Source organism: Orcinus orca, chromosome 6 (genome assembly GCF_937001465.1).
Source record: "Orcinus orca chromosome 6, mOrcOrc1.1, whole genome shotgun sequence".
NCBI lineage: Eukaryota > Metazoa > Chordata > Mammalia > Artiodactyla > Delphinidae > Orcinus > Orcinus orca.
The window spans coordinates 37,775,821-37,796,290 of NC_064564.1; the positions used below are offsets into that span (position 1 = coordinate 37,775,821).

Consider the following 20,470-nt stretch of genomic DNA (forward strand, 5'->3'; position numbering starts at 1 on the left):
TTATTACATTAGCCACATCCGTATGCATTCGGCATTTAATTCACTTTATAAACATACGCCTCTTTTAAGTGTTTTATATATATTATACTTGGGTGAGTTGTTCCGTTTGTAATTTTGACAATGCCATGTGTAAACGATATGCTGAAGTCTTTTGTGCTATTTACGTTGATTCTTGTGATTTAGAGAGCTCAGTGGAAATTTCAGCCCTTTCAATAATGTTTATCTTATCGAAGAACAGGTCTCCTGTTTTGAGTTTACGAAGACATGGCTATGATGAAGGACTTTCAGACTTCTGTGTAAAATCTTGTGTCTCCTAGGGAGGTGGGATCTACCAGAGATGTCACCCATCCCAGATGGAATCATGCCTAGGGCCTTGGAGACATTTGGGAGGGACAAAGTAAGTATAACAGAAGTTCTCAACAGAACTGAGGCTGAGAGGGGAAGTGAAGGCCACAGTCTCCCTTCCAGAACCTTCGAACAGGAGACAAACTCCCACTGAGCTTGGACGAGCACCAAGCAACCTGAGGAGACAGTGGAGTCTCCAAGACTCAGCCGGTTGGATTCTGTTTGACCTCACTGACCTCTATCCAGAATTTAGTTCACATTGACCGGGAAGAGTAGCTCAGAGCCATTCACAGCCTGTAGACTGGAAGGCTGTCCCTGAGCAGAACCTCTGACAGTTGGTTGTGCCCCAAATATCCTTCCCACTGTCCATTCCTCTAAAGGAATTTGAACACATCCACCATAGCAGATGTAATTTGCTCCTGAATTGGCCACTACAATAACATAAAATAAAGCATCACCTCCACACCTGGGTGTGACCACGGATAATGAGACGTTCTGGGGTGTTCGCTTACCTTCACTGCCACCAAGATCTTGTCCTGCTCAGGACAGAGGTTATAGCATTCAGCTAGGAAAACTTTTCCAAAGGCTCCTTCGCCTAGCTCCCTTTTCAGAACAATGTTATGTCGCTTGATGTGCTGAACAACTGTAAAACAAAGACAGAATGGACATTGGAATAGAGGCATGTGGAGCTGCAGGCAGAGGATGGGGAGTCAGTGGCTGCACCCTGAGCTTGCAGGCCCCCGGTCTCTCCTCCGCACAAGGATAAACAGACGGGAAGCTCCGTGTCCAGCCGCAAGGTCCACCCCAAAGGGTTGGAAGGTGGCGGCGTTGGCCTGCTCTCTGGAGTGGAATTATTGTTTCTGATAGAACTAAAGGAACCACCGAGCCGTTGGCTGCAGAATGTCATTAATGAGCTTTACAGACTAGGAAAGGGGAGAAATGAGAAGGGAATGGATATTAATGGCAGGCCTCTCACGAGCCAGATGTTTTGCATGTATTTGTCAGTTATGTGTCTGGTGGGAAAGGCAGAGAGCTAGCCAGGAAGCCTTAAGTCTTTGTTAAGCCCCCTCAGACTCCTGGGGGAGAGAGGCTCAGAGGATACAAAGGGAAAATGCAAGATCTGTGCATTGCTGATTGAGGCTGTGTCCTCACCTCACTTTTCACCTCCTGCTGAGGTAGGCTCCATGGTTGAGCCGTAGTGACTCCTTTTGTTTAGACCAGAAATGTCTGGAAAAGGCTGGCTTCCTTAGCTCCTTTCTAAGATTGTGTCCTAGTCTTGGCTCTCCAAAGCTAAGAGGAGACAAGAATAGAAGTATCTGGGGAAGGGAGAATATTCCCCCCTCTCGTTCAGAGCAGAGCTGGCCCATGTCACTCATCCATGCGCCTTACTGGGGAAAGAGGCAGGAGGTGGTCCAGGGTCCTTTAGAGCCCAGTAGTGCAAGGCGGGAGGGGAGTGAGTGATTCTCAGGACAGAGCCAGTGGAGAAGCCCAAAAAGAGACTGTGCAGAGGACGGAGCTGCAGTGTGAGCTTGGGCCTCTTCACCCAGCACATCAAGTGTTGGATCCCTTAGACCAGGGTTTCCACCAGGTCAATGGCACCATGCTTTTCTGGACAACTCATCCCTGAATGGCAGAGTTTAAAAGGACTGTGACTCCCTCTAGAGCTTGGAATGTGCAGCCGACAATAGTCTCTCATTTGACTCTCACCACACTGGGAAGCATTCCTTCCTACATTTTATACTTGGAGAAACTAAGTCTGTGAGAAATTCAACGATGCGTAGCATGGGAATGGAGGAGTTGGCATTTGAACTTAGGTCGGTCTGAATCCAGAGTCCGTGATTTTTCTTTGACACCACAAAGTTCCTTTCCAATTGTAAATTGTGTTAAGTATAACAAGAGAAATAGAAATATATAATAGACTAAAAAGTAAAAATAGTCTTCCCGCTTCCTCTCTGCTTAGTTCACTCTTCAAAGGCCAGTTCAAACTCTCAAAAGTTCAAAAGGAAATACAAGGCATATCTCCGTAGTTTTAATAATAATAAAGTGAATACCCAGGAACCCACCATTCCATTGTAAGAAACAGAATATCACTAGTACTTTTAAAGCACCACTGTGTTCTTTCTTGATTGTACCCACTTCCTACTCACCTCCCAGGGGTAACCACTATCCTGTATTTTGTGTTAATCCTTTGCCTTATTGGTTTGCTATCAATGACGTATCCTAAACCAGAGAGTGTTGGGCTTTGCCTGTGTTGAACTTATATAAATGGAATCGTACTACAAGCATCCTTCCATGTCTTACACCTGTCACTCAACAATGTCCTTGAGATTGAATTACATTGTGTGTGTAGTAGTAACTCTTTTGCTTTTACTACTTTATAATATTCTGTGGAAGGACTGTAACACCATTTATTTATCCATTCTATGTTGATGGATATGTTATACAGTTTCTTTTTAGATACAGCTCGATATAAAATGCAACTGGTGATTAAGGTTCTGTTTTAATAGGATTTTTTCCCCTTATAATTCATGTGGTTTGGAGCTACGGCTGCTTCCATGGGCCTCTGGGAACTCAGGGTGATAAAAACCAAAAGGTCTTTTATGAGCAACATTATTAATGAATCTAAGAATGTATATTAATTTCTCATGCTCCAGTAGCAATGATTGAATTTAAGAGGGAGGAATGTGTTCATTAGGGAGAGTGCCCATATGAAGAGACGAATGTAATTCTTGCAGAGAATTAGCTGCCCTATTTAAATCTAATATTTAACTCCATGGTTGTCACATGTTCATTGGGAATTAAATTGCCACTTGATTTACTTTACACTCCAACCAGATCAAGGCAAGTATTTAACTCTTCTTTTTTTTGCATTTGATTTATACTTTTCCTCCCTCCCTCCCTCCTTTCTTTCCTTCCTTCCTCCCTCCCTCTCTCTCTCTCTCTCCCTCTCTCCATTCCTTCCTCCCTCCCTCCTTTCTTTCTCTCTCTCTTTCTTTCTTTTCTTTGTTTCTTTCTCCCTTTCCTTTCTTTCCTTCCTCCCTCCCTCTTTCTCTCTCTCTTTCTCTTTCTCTCTTTCTTTCTTTCATTCCAAGCAGTAAAAAAAAGTTGGTGGCAAATAAGTTCATAAAGCTATGGATAAAGCCACAACTTGGTCATCTTCAAAGCTAAAATTGATGAGACCAGTTTTCCCATGTTGACCTTGAAGGCAGTAAATGCATCTTTTCTTTAAGAAATGGGCTATTTTGCATTAATTTGTTTTGCTATGTTTGAGATATAATAGATTACAAGAATGCTGGCCTTTTGCAAATGTACTCCCTCTAAATAGAATGAATTGCTCTTTTCTAAGACTGGAAGCCACCAAAGGGCACAGGTAACAATTTTGTGTTTGTATTTGCATTCCTGCCAGGGTCTCACAGCTGGTGGTATCCAAACATTTGTTGAAAAATGTGCCGAATGATAATAAAAACAAAAGACAAATACTGTTTAGTTATATTATTTCAGTTAACTGACAATAACCCTATTGAGTATGTAGGCAATAAAGCAGCCCAATTCTCCAAGATATCAGGAGTAGGGAGAACAACTAGTCTGAAGCTATTACATCCTTGAGCTAAGAATTTCTTCCCATTCCAGGAGAGCATCGGGGCTTATCCCAACCTGCCTCATTGTCTGCTTCCCTCAATCAAGGGAAGTCCCTGGTACCCTCTCAGGGCCTCCCTCTTTATCCAGCCTCAAACCCCCAAATTGCTCATAAGTGCCCAAGGCTGAGCCAATGCTCACGTCTTCACCTTCCTCACAACCCCTTCCATCGGTCCCTCTGGGCTCGCTCCCCTGTCATCCACAAGCTCCCTGTATCCTCAATCTCTCCATATACTTCCCTTCACCTCCTCGACTCAAATAAAACCTTGGCTATGTCTGAGGAAACTCATGCCTTCCCCCTGCAGCCCTCTCAAATGAAAGCCATCCCCACTCCTCACCCCCAGGTTCTTCAAGGCCTGTGTGCCTGATGTCTGACCATTACCCACCCCACTCCTGCTAGAGCCCTAGCCAGCTGAAAGCATCTATCTTATGGAACCATCAGCCTGACCATGTCTGCCCCCTCGCTCTGACATCTTGGCTACTCCTCTCACCCACTGAGCTCCTGGCTCAAGCTTTCCCTCTCCATCCTCCCGATGCCATCATTCTCAGGGCCCGAGGCACAGAGGGCTGAAGGAGCTTGCCCAAGCTGTACAAACACTCGGCTGCCATTTGTCTTGTGTCTTTCAATAGTGTGGCTGAGAGGCGAGGCATTGGGAAGTTTGGTTTGGCTGTTTGCATGGCATTTAGCTGACTTTTTCTGGGAGCAAGACTTCCTTTTTTAAAATTTTATTTTATTTTATTTTTTTTGGCGGGGGGTAGGGCTCACCATGTGGCCTGCAGGATCTTAGTTCCTTGACCAGGGATCAAACCTGTGCCCCCCTGCAGTGGAAGTGTGGAGTCCTAACCACTGGACCACTAGGGAAGTCCCAAGACTTTCTTAATGAAGGAAGCAATGCACTGGTTCCTATTCTAGACGGTCTCACTGTGGACAAGCACTTTGCATAACACTGCTTTAAAGGGTCCTAGGAACCCTGGGTTCATTGTACACAAAATATCCTCAGTGAAGTGAGTCTAAAGATTCCATGATAAATAAGCTATCAGGTAAGCATGTTAAAATTTTTACACGCTTCATTTCTCTGAGGTCAGTCAATTCTCTGCTTTTAACTTTGGAGACCCCAGTAAAAAAACCTCAAACCCAACATGAATAACTAATAAAAAAATAAATGAAAGCCCAGACTCTACCATAAATGGCTCCTTAGTTTTGGAGGAAAACTCAAAACAATAATTGATTTTTTTAAAAAAAGTTTTATAAAAAAAAGTATCTCTTTGAAATTCACCTTGCCAAAAAAAAAAAAGGAGTATCTTGAAGAGGTGTAGGTGGTGTAGGAGCTATACCAACAAACTCATGTGGTCTGCAGACTGATCTATGTACGTTCACATAGTCAAAACAAAGGGTGTGATTAGATTATTGTGCAAAGAAATCTGCTCTGTGGAATTGGGGAGAAATTGATGACCAGCAATAATAATCGTGATGAGGGGCTAAAAACTGTCTGGATGTCTTTATCACTGATGGAATTTTCCAGAGTGAAAATTTGGTGCCCTTAGTCATTTGCTTCCTAAGCACCAGAACTGAGTAGATTTCTGGTTTTGTATTAGTTTCACATTACAGCCACTGAAAAATGTATTTTGTCACAAAGTAGCTTCAGTAGTTTATAGAGATGCTTGCAGTTTCAGATGGTTTAAATCAAATTCCTGGTATCAATATCTCCCAGAAGTAAATATTCCATATTTACACATAGGCTATAGTATCAACCCATCTCTATATTCATTATTACTAAATCTAAAACTAACAAAACAAATAAATAAATACAACTCTACCCACTTAAGGTTGAAATCGGAAATATATCCTCCCACTTCCTCAGTAATGGGGTTTCATAGAGATCCTTGGCCTCCTGGACGCATCCTGCTCAGAACCTGGACATTTGAGACATTTATTGAGTCTCTAATATATGTCAAGTACTAAGTGACCTGCAGTTAAAAGGAAAGATATTTTAAAGTTGTGAGTAGGATGGTAAAAAGTAATATACCCCAGAAGATAATGTTGTGTATTAGGATCAATCTTTCTGTTGCCCTACAGACCTAAATGTAGGGCCTGCCTCAATAGTTCCAATGCAAAGGACCAGATGTTATGATGGGAACAGAAGCTAAAGATCATTGAGGCTGACTCCCTCGTGTTTGACAGTAAGCCAGTGAGTCTCAGAGAGATGAAGTAACTTCCCCAGGACCACACAGCTAGAAGGAGACCAAGCTAGAACTCAGATCCTCTGACTCTCAGAAGAATGACCTTGCACTCTGTAACACAAACCCCATTTGAGACTGCAGGCAGTGAGCATTCCCTGACAATAAAGTGATAACAGGTATTTCATTTAGTTAATTATCTCTTCAACTAGAAATACTTGAAACATTGACGTTTATCATCTGAAATGGATCAAGTATCTCATAATGAAGAATTTCATTAGAAAATGGCCAATAAACATAAAATATGAGTGCAAAAAGCGTGATGCCAAAACTATGAAAAATGCTTGAGCTTGATATTAAATGCAATTAACAAAAATTATTTACTAAATATCTTAATGTCTATTTCATAGGGAGCATATTGAAACAGGTTAAATCATCCACCTTGTAAAAATAAATTTGTATGAAAGACAGGAACTATGCTTTTTGATTTCATCTATATTTTTATTAAGATATAAATTGGGACTAAATTGAAAATAAATGCAATTAAGACCAGAGATATAACCACACCAGGACAAGACAAAGCCAAATATTCATAAATAATATTAATGATGAAATAAAATGTAATAATACTGAGCCATTCTTAAGCACTTTTCAGCAAAAAATCTCAATGTGCATTACCATCGATTAATTTTTATATCCCTCTGCATGAGGTCAATAGTCACATTTATTTTACATATGACACCTCAATTAATTGACTACCTTGTGAGCAAGCCACTTATCCTTTTCCAAGTGCAATTTCCAATGAAATGAGGAAATACGGAGGGAAGAGAGGAGCCCTAACATGTGCTGATTGCTATTATGGGCCTGAAAATGTGCTGAGAGGTTTACAAGCAATATCAATCTTCATAGCTATCCAGTAGGGTATCCTTATTTCCATTTTCAGATTAAAGTAAAAAGAAGAGGATCATATGAGCTAAATAAGTCACCCCAGTTTGTACAATTGGTAACAGGCAGAGTTTAAGTTCTTTCCACTACAACACTCCACCTTTCCTTGGCCTTCTTACAACAGACAAAGTGTAAGAGAAAGTGAGCTTGACTTTGCCCACCTAGGGAGTCATGGGTCGACTTTTATCAACTTAGTTCAACAAACCTTTATTAAGCACCTACTATAGCCTGGGCATTTTTCTGTGGCCTAGTATAAAGGATGCACAAAATAATCCCTTTTCTCAAGGAACTCACAACATAAAAGGGCAGAAAAACACATGCTTATACCTATCGTAACTTTTACTTGTACCTCTGCTTCATTCACAAAAGATTTCAGGTACTTTATGTGATCATGCAAGAGAAAGCAAAAACTTAAACAAGAACTGAAGTCAGAGAAAATGGAAAAGAAGGCTAAAACAAGATGTTAAGTAGAAATGCAAACATGCAGATTCTAAGGTTCCTCATGCTTATTAAAATTAAGTCATAAATTGATTCTGAGTTTCCTGGCAGATGAAGGCAGGAGGAAACGAAATAATTTATAAAATTTTGACTATCCATAAGTAAGAACACAGGTATGTCTTATGGTAAGTAAGATTCTTCACAGCATTTAGTTTTGAAAGGAATTTATGGAAAGGATTTTACACAGGAGATCAATGTCCTTAACAATGTCTGTAAAGTAAATAGTGAGTTTCCTAAGACTATTTCTCATGGCAGAGCTCAATGAGAAATAAACGTATGACACAAAAGCCACCCTCAGTCAAATATGCACAGCGCTTATCATCGTAATGGCATAAAAAGCAATGTCTATGGGCTTATTCAATAATGCTTTGGGCACTCTCTCTTGTGAGAGCACTGGAATCACAACTAACTGCTGAACAATCATGGACAGGAAGACACTGGAACTCACCAAAAAAGATACCCCACATCCAAAGACAAAGGAGAAGCCACAGTGAGGCAGTAGGAGGGGCACAATCACAATAAAATCAAATCCCATAACTACTGGGTGGGTGACTCACAAAGTGGAGAACACTTATACCACAGAAGTCTACCCACTGGAGTGAAGGTTCTGAGCCCCACGTCAGGCTTCCCAAACTGGGGCTCCGGCAATGGGAGGAGGAATTCCTAGAGAATCAGACTTTGAAGGCTAGCGGGATTTGATTGCAGGACTTCGACAGGACTGGGGGAAACAGAGACTGCACTCTTGGATGGCACACACAAAGTAGTGTGCACATCAGGACCCAGGGGAAGGAGCAGTGACCCCATAGGAGACTGAACCAGACCTACCTGCTAGTGTTGGAGGCTCTCCTGCAGAGGTGTGGGGTGGCTGTGTCTCACTGTGAGGACAAGGACACTGGCAGCAGAAGTTCTGGGAAGTACTGCTTGGCGTGAGCCTTCCCAGAGTCTGCCATTAGCCCCACCAAAGAGCCGGGTATGTTCCAGTGCTGGGTCGCCTCAGGCCAAACAATGAACAGGGAGAAAACCCAGTCCCACCCATCAACAGACAAACAGATTAAAGTTTTACTGAGCTCTGCCCTCCAGAGCAACAGCCAGCTCTACCCACCACCAGTCCCTCCCATCAGGAAACTTGCACAAGCCTCTTAGATAACCTCATCCACCAGAGGGCAGACAGCAAAAGCAAGAAGAACTACAATCTTGCAGCCTGTGGAACAAAAACCACATTCACAGAAAGATAGACAAGATGAAAAGGCAGAGGACTATGTACCAGATGAAGGACCAAGGTAAAACCCCAGAAAAACAACTAAATGAGAGGAGATAGGCAACCTTCCAGGAAAAGAATTCAGAATAATGATAGTGAGGATGATCCAAGACCTCAGAAAAAGAATGGAGGCAAAGATCGAGAAGATGCAAGAAATGTTTAACAAAGACCTAGAAGAATTAAAGAATAAACATCTAGAAGAATTAAAGAACAAACAAACAGAGATGAACGTACAAAAACTGAAATTAAAAATACACTAGAAGGAATCAATAGCAGAATAACTGAGGCAGAAGAATGGATAAGTGACCTGGAAGACAGACTGGTGGAATTCACTGCCACAGAACAGAATAGAGAAAAAAGAATGAAAAGAAATGAAGACAGCCTAAGAGACCTCTGGGACAACATTAAATGCAACAACATTTGCATTATAGGAGTCCCAGAAGGAGAAGAGAGAGAGAAAGGACCCAAGAAAATATTTGAAGAGATTATAGTCAAAAACTTCCCTAACATGGGAAAGGAAATAGCCACCCATGTCCAGGGAGCACAGAGAGTCCCAGGCTGGATAAACCCAAGGAGAAACATGCTGAGACACATAGTAATCAAACTGACAAAAATTAAAGACAAAGAAAAGTTATTGAAAGCAGCAAGGGAAAAATGACAAATAACATACAAGGGAACTCTGATAAGGTTAACAGCTGATTTCTCAGCAGAAACTCTACAAGCCAGAAGGGAGTAGCATGACATATTTAAAGTGATGAAAGGGAAGAACATACAACCAAGATTACTCTACCCGGCAAGGATCTCATTCAGATTCGACGAAGAAATGAAAAGCTTTACAGACAAGCAAAAGCTAAGAGAATTCAGCACCACCAAACCAGCTCTACAACAAATGCTAAAGGAACTTCTCTAAGTGGGAAACACAAAAGAAGAAAAGGACCTACAAAAACCAAACCCATAACAATTAAGAGAATGGTAATAGGAACATATATATCGATAATTACCTTAAATGTGAATGGATTAAATGCTCCAACAAAAAGACACAGGCTCACTGAATGGATACAAAAACAAGACCCATATATATGCTGTCTACAAGAGACCCACTTCAGACCTAGGGACACATACAGACTGAAAGTGAGAGGATGGAGAAAGATATTCCATGCAAATGGAAATCAAAAGAAAGCTGGAGTAGCAATACTCATATCAGATAAAATAGAATTTAAAATAAAGAATGTTACAGGAGACAAGGAAGGACACTACATAACGATCAAGGGATCAATCCAAGAAGAAGATAAAAAAATTATAAATATATATGCACCAAACATAGGAACAACTCAATACATAAGGCAACTGCTAACAGCTATAAAAGAGGAAATCAATAGTAACAAAATAATAGTGGAGGACTTTAACACCTCACTTATACCAAAGGAAAGATCATCCAAACAGAAAATTAATAAGGAAACACAAGCTTTGAACAACACAATAGACCAGATAGATTTAATTGATATTTATAGGACATTCCATCCCCAAACAGCAGATTACACTTTCTTCTCAAGTGCACATGGAACATTCTCCAGGATAGATCACATCTTGGATCACAAATCAAGCCTCAGTAATTTAAGAAAATTGAAATCACATCAAGCATCTTTTCTGACCACAGCGCTATGAGATTAGAAATAAATTACAGGGAAAAAACCGTAAAAAACACAAACACATGGAGGTTAAACAATACATTACTAAATAACCAAGAGATCACTGGAGAAATCAAAGAGGAAATCAAAAATTACCTAGAGACAAATGACAATGAAAACACGATGATCCAAAACCTATGGGATGCAGCAAAAGCAGTTCTAAGAGGGAAGTTTATAGCAATACAAGCCTACCTCAAGAAACAAGAAACATCTCAAATAAACAATCTAAACTTACACCCAAAGGAACTAGAGAAAGAAGAACAAGCAAAACCCAAAGTTAGTAGAAGGAAAGAAATCATAAAGATCACAGCAGAAATAAATGAAAAAGAAACAAAGAAAACAATAGCAAAGATCAATAAAACTAAAAGTTCTTTCAGAAGATAAACAAAATTAATAAAGCTTTAGCCAGACTCATCAAGAAAAAGAGGGAGACGACTCAAATCAATAAAATTAGAAATGAAAAAGTAGAAGTTACAAGAGACACCACAGAAATACAAACCATCCTAAGAGACTACTACAAGCAATTCTATGCCAATAAAATAGACAACCTGGTAGAAATGGACAAATTCTTAGAAAGCTATAACCTTCCAAGACTGAACCGAGAGGAAATAGAAAATATGAACAGACCAATCACAAGTAATGAAATTGAAACTGTGATTTAAAATCCTCCAACAAACAAAAGTCCAGGACCAGATGGCTTCAAGGGGAATTCTATCAAACATTTAGAGAAGAGCCAACACCCATCCTTCTCAAACTCTTCCAAGAAATTGCAGAGGAAGGAACACTCCTAAACTCATTCTACGAGGCCACCATCACCCTGATACCAAAACCAGACAAAGATACTACAAAAAAAGAAAATTACAGGCCAATATCCCTGTTGAATATAGATGCAAAAATCCTCAACAAAATACTAGCAATCAGAATCCAACAACACATTAAAAGGATCATACACCATGATCAATATTTATCCCAGGGATGCAAGGATTCTTCAATATACGCAAATCAATCAATGTGATATACCATATTAACAAACTGAAGGAGAAAAACCATATGGTCATCTCAATAGACGCAGAGAAATCTTTTGACAAAATTCAGCACCAATTTATGATAAAAACTCTCCAGAAAGTGGGCATAGAGGGAACCTACCTCAACATAATAAAGGCCATATACGAAAAAGCCACAGCAAACATCATTCTCAATTGTGAAAAACTGAAAGCATTTCCTCTAACATCAGGAACAAAATAAGTATGTCCACTCTCGCCACTATCATTCAACATAGTTTTGGAAGTCCTAGCCACAGCAATCAGAGCAGAAAAAGAAATAAAAAGAATTCAAATTGGAAAAGAGAAGTAAAGCTGTCACTGTTTGCAGATGACATGATACTATACATAGAGAATCCTAAAGATGCCACCAGAAAAACTACAAAAGCTAATCAATGAATTTGGTAAAGTTGTGGGATACAAAATTAATGCACAGAAATCTCTTGCATTCCCATACACTAATGATGAAAATCTGAAAGAGAAATTAAGGAAACATTCCCATTTACCCTTGCAACAAAAAGAATAAAATACCTAGGAATAAACCTACCTATGGAGACAAACGACTTGTATGCAGAAAACTATAAGACACTGATGAAAGAAATTAAAGATGGTACAAACAGATGGAGAGATATACCATGTTTTCGGATTGGGAGACTTAATATTGTGAAAATGACTCTACTACCCAAAGCAATCTACAGATTCAATGCAACCTCTATCAAATTACCAATGGCATTTTTTACAGAACTAGAACAAAAAATCTTAAAATTTCTATGGAGACACCAAAGACCCTGAAGAGCCAAAGCGGTCTTGAGGGAAGAAAAAGGTGCTGGAGGAATCAGACCCCCTGATTTCAGACTATACTACAAAGCTACTGTAATCAAGACAATATGGTACTGGCACCAAAACAGAAATATAGACCAATGGAACAGGATAGAAAGCCCAGAGATAAACCCACACACCTATAGTCAACTAATCTATGACAAAGGAGGCAAGGATATAAAATGGAGAAAAGACAGTCTCTTCAATAGTGGTGCTGGGAAAACTGGACGGCTATATATAAAAGAATGAAATTAGAACACTCTTTAACACCATACACAAAAATAAACTCAAAATGGATTAGAGACCTAAATGTAAGACTGGACACTATAAAACTCTTAGAGGAAAACAAAGGAAGAACACTCTTTGACATAAATCACAGCAAGATCTTTTTTGATCCACCTCCTAGAGTAATGGAAATAAAAACAAAAATAAACAAATGGGACCTAATGAAACTTCAAAACTTTTGCACAGCAAAGGAAACCATAAACAAGACGAAAAGACAACCCTCATAATGGGAGAATATATTTGCAAATGAACCAGCAAACAAAGGATTAATCTCCAAAATATATAAACAGCTCATGCAGCTCAATATTAAAAAAACAAACAACCCAATCCAAAAATGGGCAGAAGACCTAAATAGACATTTCTCCAAAGAAGACATATGATGGCCAAGAAGCACATGAAAAGCTGCTCAACATCACTAATTATTAGAGAAATGCAAATCAAAACTACAGTGAGGTATCACCTCACACCAGTTAGAATGGGCATCATCAGAAAACCTACAAACAACAAATGCTGGAGAGGGTGTGGAGAAAAGGGAACCCTCTTGTACTGTTGGTGGGAATGTAAATTGGTACAGCCACTATGGAGAACAGTATGGAGGTTCCTTAAAAACCTAAAAACAGAACTACCATATGACCCAGCAATCCCACTACTGGGCACATACCCAGAGAAAACCATAATTCAAAAAGACACATGCACCCCAATGTTCATTGCAGCACTATTTACAATAGTCAGGTCATGGAAGCAACCTAAATCCTCATCGACAGATGAATGGATAAAGATGTGGTACATATATACAATGGAATATTATTCAGCCATAAAAGGAATGTAATTGGGTCATTTGTAGAGACGTGGATGGATCTAGAGACTGTCATACAGAGTGAAGTTAAGTCAGAAAAAAAAACAAATATCATGTATTAATGCATATATGTGAAACCTAGAAAAATGGTACAGATGAACTGGTTTGCAAGGCAGAAATAGAGACACATGTAGAGAACAAACGTATGGACATCAAGGGGGGAAAGTGGCGGGGGTGTGTGATGAATTGGGAGATTGGTATTGACATATATACACTAATATATATAAAATGGATAACTAATAAGAACCTGCTGTATAAAAAAGTAAATAAAATAAAATGCAAAAATTAAAAAGAAAAAAAAGAATGCTTTACAGATGGGGTTAAAGAATAGATGTAATTTCCCACACCCACTACTGGGTATAGAACATATTAGGCAATCAATAGTATTTTATGAATAAATAATAACATAAACATGAAAAAATAGATGAGTGGTTGAACAAGAGATGAGAATGGTGGGAAGGAGGGCATTTAAAGTGGGGGAAGAGAAAAAGCAAGGATGAAGAGGAGGAAAAGTCCAGATTATCACACCAAGTTTAGTTAGAGAAAGACAAGTATCATATGATATCACTTATATGTGGAATCCAAAAAAATATGGTACAAATGAACTTATTTACAAAACAGAAACAGACTCACAGGCACAGAAAACAAACTTATGGTTACCAAAGGGGAATAGGGGGGTGAGGAGAGGGATAAATTAGGAGTTTGGGATTAACATATACACATTACTATATATAAAATAGATAAACAATAAACAGCAAGGACCTACTGTACAGCACAGGGAACCATATTCAATATCCTGTAATAACCTATAATGGAAAATAATCTGAAAAAGAATATGTATATGTATATAACTGAATCACTTTGCTGTACACCTGAAACTCACACAACATTGTAAATCAACTATACTTCAATAAAAATTTAAAAAAAAGAAACTTTGATTTATATTGTTTTTTCCTAAAGAGAAAAAGCAGGCAATACTCAGTAAAAGGAGGACAAGGTTGGACCATAGAGGGCCCTGAACACCTCACTAAGTAGTTTAAACAATCTCGGGCACTAGTAAGTACGGACTCAGACAAATGCTTCACTGCTATTTTGCCTTCATTTCATCATCTTTAAATGAAGGAGTTTAGACTAAACAGCGTTTCAGATCTGCTCTAGCACACACGCAGTTCCATAATAGGTGAGCCCGTAGCTTGGTTCTGTATGTAAGTCTTATGTAGAAGACTTTTGAGCATGGAAGGAAAGTGACGAGGACAAATTAGATTATTCTGGCAGTGATCAAACTGGAGGCAGAGAAGCCAGTTCTGATATAACTTAGACCTCGCTCTCACAGAGGCCTGTGCTGAGCAGAGAGCGGGCTCCAGCAGTCACTCATCCATCTTTCCTCTCCAGCCCCTTGCCCATCGAATGCACACAGCTCAAGGTGACAGACTCCAGGGAAGCTGAGGTCAAGTCCGTGACCCTGAAGGGAACAGAGGATGTCACCAAGGACTAATCCTGATGTTTTCAGCGAAAGACAGAGAACAAGGTCCAATAGAACAAGACCCAAATGGACAAATGAGAGAGGCAGGAGAAAGGGCCAGGGATGAGCATGAGGAGAGCAGAAGGCAGACTTCTGGGGGCAGAGGACACAGCACTGGGCCACAGAAAGAGGAAGTGGACTTTCAGGGATTCCCAAGGGGCCCAGTCGGAACCTTTGGACTAAACCTTGCATTGGGTCCAGTGATGGACAAGATAAGACTCTTGCAAGGTGACTTGGCATTGAAGGAAGGGCACCAGGTACTTACTTGGATGCCCCATACAACATCCAACAGCAGCAAAGGACCCTTTCCTCTTAAACCAAATTTTAATACCCTATGTTGAATGAGAACAGAGCAGCTATGGAGAGAAAGGCAGGATTGGGCTTAATCTAACCTGAACATCACATCAGATAAAAGACTTGAGTTATTTGAAGTTAAAATTCCCAAAAGTTCTTGTAGAAAACAGCCAGGGAGGGGGAAAGCCCCAGAAATCTTTCAAGCTGTTAGACTGAAGGGAACACCACACTTCAAAATACACATACGGCACATCCTTCGCTTTGACAGCCCCTAACAGACAAAATTATATCTGTTCTACACACTGGCATGTGGTAGAATTGGATTGATTTGCCCTGACAGCCCTCCCTGCTGGAACAATACTTGTCAGTCAGCCCCGGCAATGTTTGTATTTTCAAGAATAATTATGCAGAGTGATTGTACAAGATCCTGGCAGGTGGGCCAGACAGGCTTAGCTGTCTACCTCTCCGACGCTGTGTCCCTGAGCCCGAGGATGGAAAACTGCTTCCCCCCTCCCAAGCTGTGTGCATCAACCTCCATTTGAGAGTTCTATGCTGATGTCTGTTTTATCATTTGGGATCCTCCACTCCCATGCCCTCCAAACAGAAACCTTTCTTCCTTCAATAATTTCAGCTGATAGCCACTATGTCTTCCTAATTGACTTCTTCAAGTCAGCTGGCCTTAACCAACGTACATCTGAATGAATGCTCCATCGTGAAAGACATGTTTTGTCTTTGGTGGAGATAATTCACATAACACACACACACACACACACACACACACACACACACACACACACACACACACACACACACACACACACAGTGTGCATTCAGGGGCTTTCCTAGCCTGTGTCTTAATTGTGAATAGTTTACCCCAGCATAAATATATCGAGTCTCTTTTCTGTGCACACACTCTAGTGAGGGTTAGAGAAATGCAGATATAATGAAAACGGGATCAGAATGCTACAAACGGTAATGAGAGGGGCCAGCCAAGTGCTCTGTAAGTGAGGCCATTCAGGAAAGGCTCTGTGGAGTCATTGAGCCAATTCTAGAAAAGCAAGTTAGAGTCTTTATGAAGAAAGCTCTGAACACAAGAGAATGGGGCAAGTGCTTAGCCTAAGAAGCAGTGGGGAGCCAGTGGGCACTTCATGAGGTCCGGAGTTCTGTGCCAGCTTCCCAGGCTGCCTCACATGGCTGTAGACTCTGCCCCAATTCCACAGAAAGGCAATGCTCAGTAGAGCTCACAACCAATGATATGTGGTGAATGAAAGAGACAGGATCACAGACAAGATTTTTGGTTGCATCCCAAGAGTTTTCCATCTCTGGATGGATTTCTGTCCAATTGATATGTCAAGCAGAGTACTATGCTATTTCCTCTTCAATATGATTATTTGAGAACTCATATTTTCAAAGGTAGGACTAATGTTTGTTTTCCTTAAAGGATTTTGCAATATTTTCAGCATCTTTCAACCCAACATACCTTTTTTTTTTCCTCTTCATTTCACCATTTAAGCACCTATGTGTAAAGAATTGTGTTTGATGCTGTGGAAGGTTCAAGGGTGAATAAGGGCCACAGGAAGCCAGTGTTCATTAACTGCACATCTGCTGCGCGAGAGGTATCATGTCAAGCATTGTACATACAATCTTTTATTCAGACATCCTTCTGCACCTAAGAAGAGACATCACTGACTCCATTTGGGGAATGGAATAAGTAAGTCTTGGAGATGTTAAGTAATTTGCCCAAAGCCACACAGCTGGAAAGTGGCCAAGGCAAGCTAGAAATGGCTTCAAAACCAAGCAGTCTCTCACAGTAGAACACAAATCTTTCCCCTAAGGGAACTGTAGTCTAACAGGGAGATGCGACACAAAGTACACAAATAACAGTTGTAAAAAGAAGAATGTAAAACCCACCATGACAGATGTTAGAAATACAGGGTTGAGGGTGTTCAGAAGAAAAACATTCTTTGAATACAGGGTTTGGGGTTGGAGGTGTGCCATTTGAATTTTCCCTAGTAAGTTGAGCAGGGCTTGAATGTTGGTTGGAAAAGAAGGGCATTGTTGAATGTAATGAATTATGACATTTTCAAATTGTCAAGATGTCACTGACTTGATCATGTACTGGACCTTCATGTTAAGACATACCTGCATTAAAGTCCAAAATCTGAACCCTATTTAGGTTGAACCAAATGAAATTTCCATTTGTGCAGGCCCAAATGAGACAAATATCAGCTATTTCACGTGACTTAACATTAGGTTGTATCTTTACAAACAGAAACTCTGAATGTTAGAAAATACATATCTTTTAATGTACAAAAAAACATAAAGGAAAGCAATACATGCACATGGTAACAAACCACGAGCCTTAAGACAGAAAGAAGTTGTACCCTTCCATACTCATCCCTGTCCTTGGTCCTACTCTCCTGGGCAACCAATACAATACAATTTAGATTTTGGTTTTCAAGTGGTGAGCTCCATAACTCTAATTAATATGGTATACCTCTTGTTCCTGTTTTCTCAATTTAAGACACTTATTGATTCTCCACTATATAAGAGGAGGATTTTGCTTGCACTGTCTCCCACCTCCACCCAATAACTGGGTGCTGTATTAGTTTTTAGTTCTTCCATTGATTATCTATTATGCTATACCTCTATTTCAGCCAGTATCCTGACACTCTTCTGTATATGATGAGCATATTAGCACCCCTATCTTCCCTCTACCCCACTCACATATTGAGGTATATTCTTTGAGCTTGACCTACAACTGTGTCAATATTATTGTTATATACATTCCATTCCCAATATGATACAATTAAGTGTCTTATGCTTCTAAAAATTGAACAGCAATAAACAGAATTTATGTTAATATGACCAGCTTAATACTGTATACTACAAGGCTAAGTGGGTGCCAGGACTGCATTTGCTTTTCATGCCTAATGGTCATGCAGAGAACTTCTGAGCCACTTGAAGGAGGATGTTCATAGCATCAAGATCAAAAGACTTCTCTCTCTTAAGCATCAAGATTGTTACAGCATCAAATTCAGGCAGACAGATTTTTCATTTCTCCTGCTGGCACTCAGTGGACCTCTCAATTTGAGGTCCACGGTGCTTCTTCAACACTGAGGAGTCATCTTTGTTTTTTTCTTTGATAATTTTCTCCCTGCCATTTTTCTCAGTTCTCATCATTATCTGGAAATCTTAATAATCATATGTCGCCTCTCATGATACAACTGAATTGTATGAATTCTCTCTCATGAATTGGTTATCTATTTCTCTTCTTCTCCAGCACTATTTCTGCCTTTTTGCTCTTTATTTTGGAAAACGTTCTTGCCTATCTTTCAGACCTGTGATTGAAACTTTTACTTCCACCACCATATATTTAATTTTTATGAGTTCCTTATCTTATAATTCCTTTTTCCTAGCTACTTAACTTTGATTTATGTGCATAAAATCTCAGATCAGAGAACACTTTTTTCTTTTAAATTTTCTTACACTCCGAAAAAATTTCTTTTCCCTCCAAGTCATTTATTCTCTTTGTATCTTCTCTTTCAGGTGCTTATTGTCCTTACATGTAGAGTGGATCTTGAATTCTATTTGTATTGAAGAAAGAAAGACTGGATCGCTAATAAGGGTTTCCTGGGCTCTTATGTCAGTATTTCTGATTTCAGATGGGAGGTTTGGTTAGGAATTGGGTCATTGGTAGAACACATAGATTGGAAGGGCTTGCTTTAGGGTGAATAGGCAGAGAATGGACCATTCAGCTGGAGTATAAACATGCCAGAGTAAAGAGAACAGTACTCTGTTCTCCCATACCCATACTAATATTAGCCCTCATCCTCTAGGACAATCTGGCAATTTCTGCACAGAAGTGTTTTAGATTTTTTTTTTTTGGGGGGGTATGAGGATAAATAATGGGCTATCTGCTTCTCTGCTCAGTTGGAGGTGGGAGTGCATACCACTCATGCAGTGCCTCCCTTGTTTTAAGCCCTTTCCCACTGCTTCCTTCTGTTGAAACTGTTGCATGCACATGATGGCCCCAAGCCTGCAACCATTCCAGGTTCCACCAAACAGGGCACTCCTGCCTCCACTGCAGACGCCCATAGCATATTCCGAGCTGAAGATTCTTCCACTATGTTTCATGCATCAACATGGCAACCAGGCACCATCTCTTTTCCAGAAATCTACTGAAAAATCTTAGCCATTAAAGCCTCAGCCTCTGCTTCACTGTTATGAATAAGAGGCAACAGATATGTTCTGCTCAGCAATCTGGATGGAATGTCTTCAATACCTTACCAGGGAGGTGTTCCTTGGAGTCTCCACACAGATGGAATGTTCTCCAAGAGCTCAACCAGGGTGCCTGAGGACTTTGAATAACCTATTCATTTCACAAATGAGAACAACAAGGCACAGTAAAAGTGCTAATTTCCCAGAGCTGAGCCAGGACCCACCATTTGCTTGCCCTCAAACCCAGTGCCATTTTCATTATACCATGATATTTCTCATTATAGATATTTATCAACCAAACACAACACATAGTTCAAACGTGTAAGAAGAGGGGAAGGCAGGGAAGATAAAGGCTGTATGAAGTCAGCAGAATATTGCTATAGCCTGTCCTCAGAAGTCACATCACCCTTCCTCTGCAGCTACCAGATTTATCTCTCTTGTCCTCTGCCTATTCACACGCTCCATCTTCGATGAGCTGCAAAACCTTGGGTGTGAACTCACGTCAAGAAGCATGGTGTTGAAGGCAGTTTATGAGCTGAGGGCAGATTTATAACGTGAGACTCATGGTGCTTGGGTTTCCTTCCTTTCTGTCTTGGGATAAGGATGTGTTTTTTGTGATTCTGTCAACTGGAACACTTCCAAACTTTACAGTCGATGCTACAAACTCGGTTTTTGGAGAATAGTTATAAAAAGTGCACAGTTATGCTACGGTACCTAACCACACTGCTTTAGAGAGGAAAGAGCCATTCCTATCCATCGGGCTTGGGGTACTGCTGTAGAGGGTCACACAAATCTGGCTCCTGCTACGGTTCCCCAAATTTTATAATGAAGTCCTTTCTAGAAATTGCCTTCTCCTGAGAGAGTTTCAATGCAACTATTACAAAG

At 40.2% G+C, this 20,470-nt stretch overlaps 1 protein-coding gene across 8 annotated transcripts in view; it reads right to left on the bottom strand.

The window, feature by feature from the left end:
• The window catches only part of NTRK2 (neurotrophic receptor tyrosine kinase 2), a 384,042-nt gene that overhangs the window by 95,439 nt on the left and 268,133 nt on the right, over nt 1-20,470 (bottom strand). For all 8 annotated transcript variants that reach the window (XM_049711806.1, XM_012538905.3, XM_049711808.1 and 5 more), the window contains one exon: nt 858-988. In XM_049711806.1, coding sequence (XP_049567763.1) covers nt 858-988 — 131 coding nt within the window. The remainder of the gene's footprint in view (nt 1-857; nt 989-20,470) is intronic.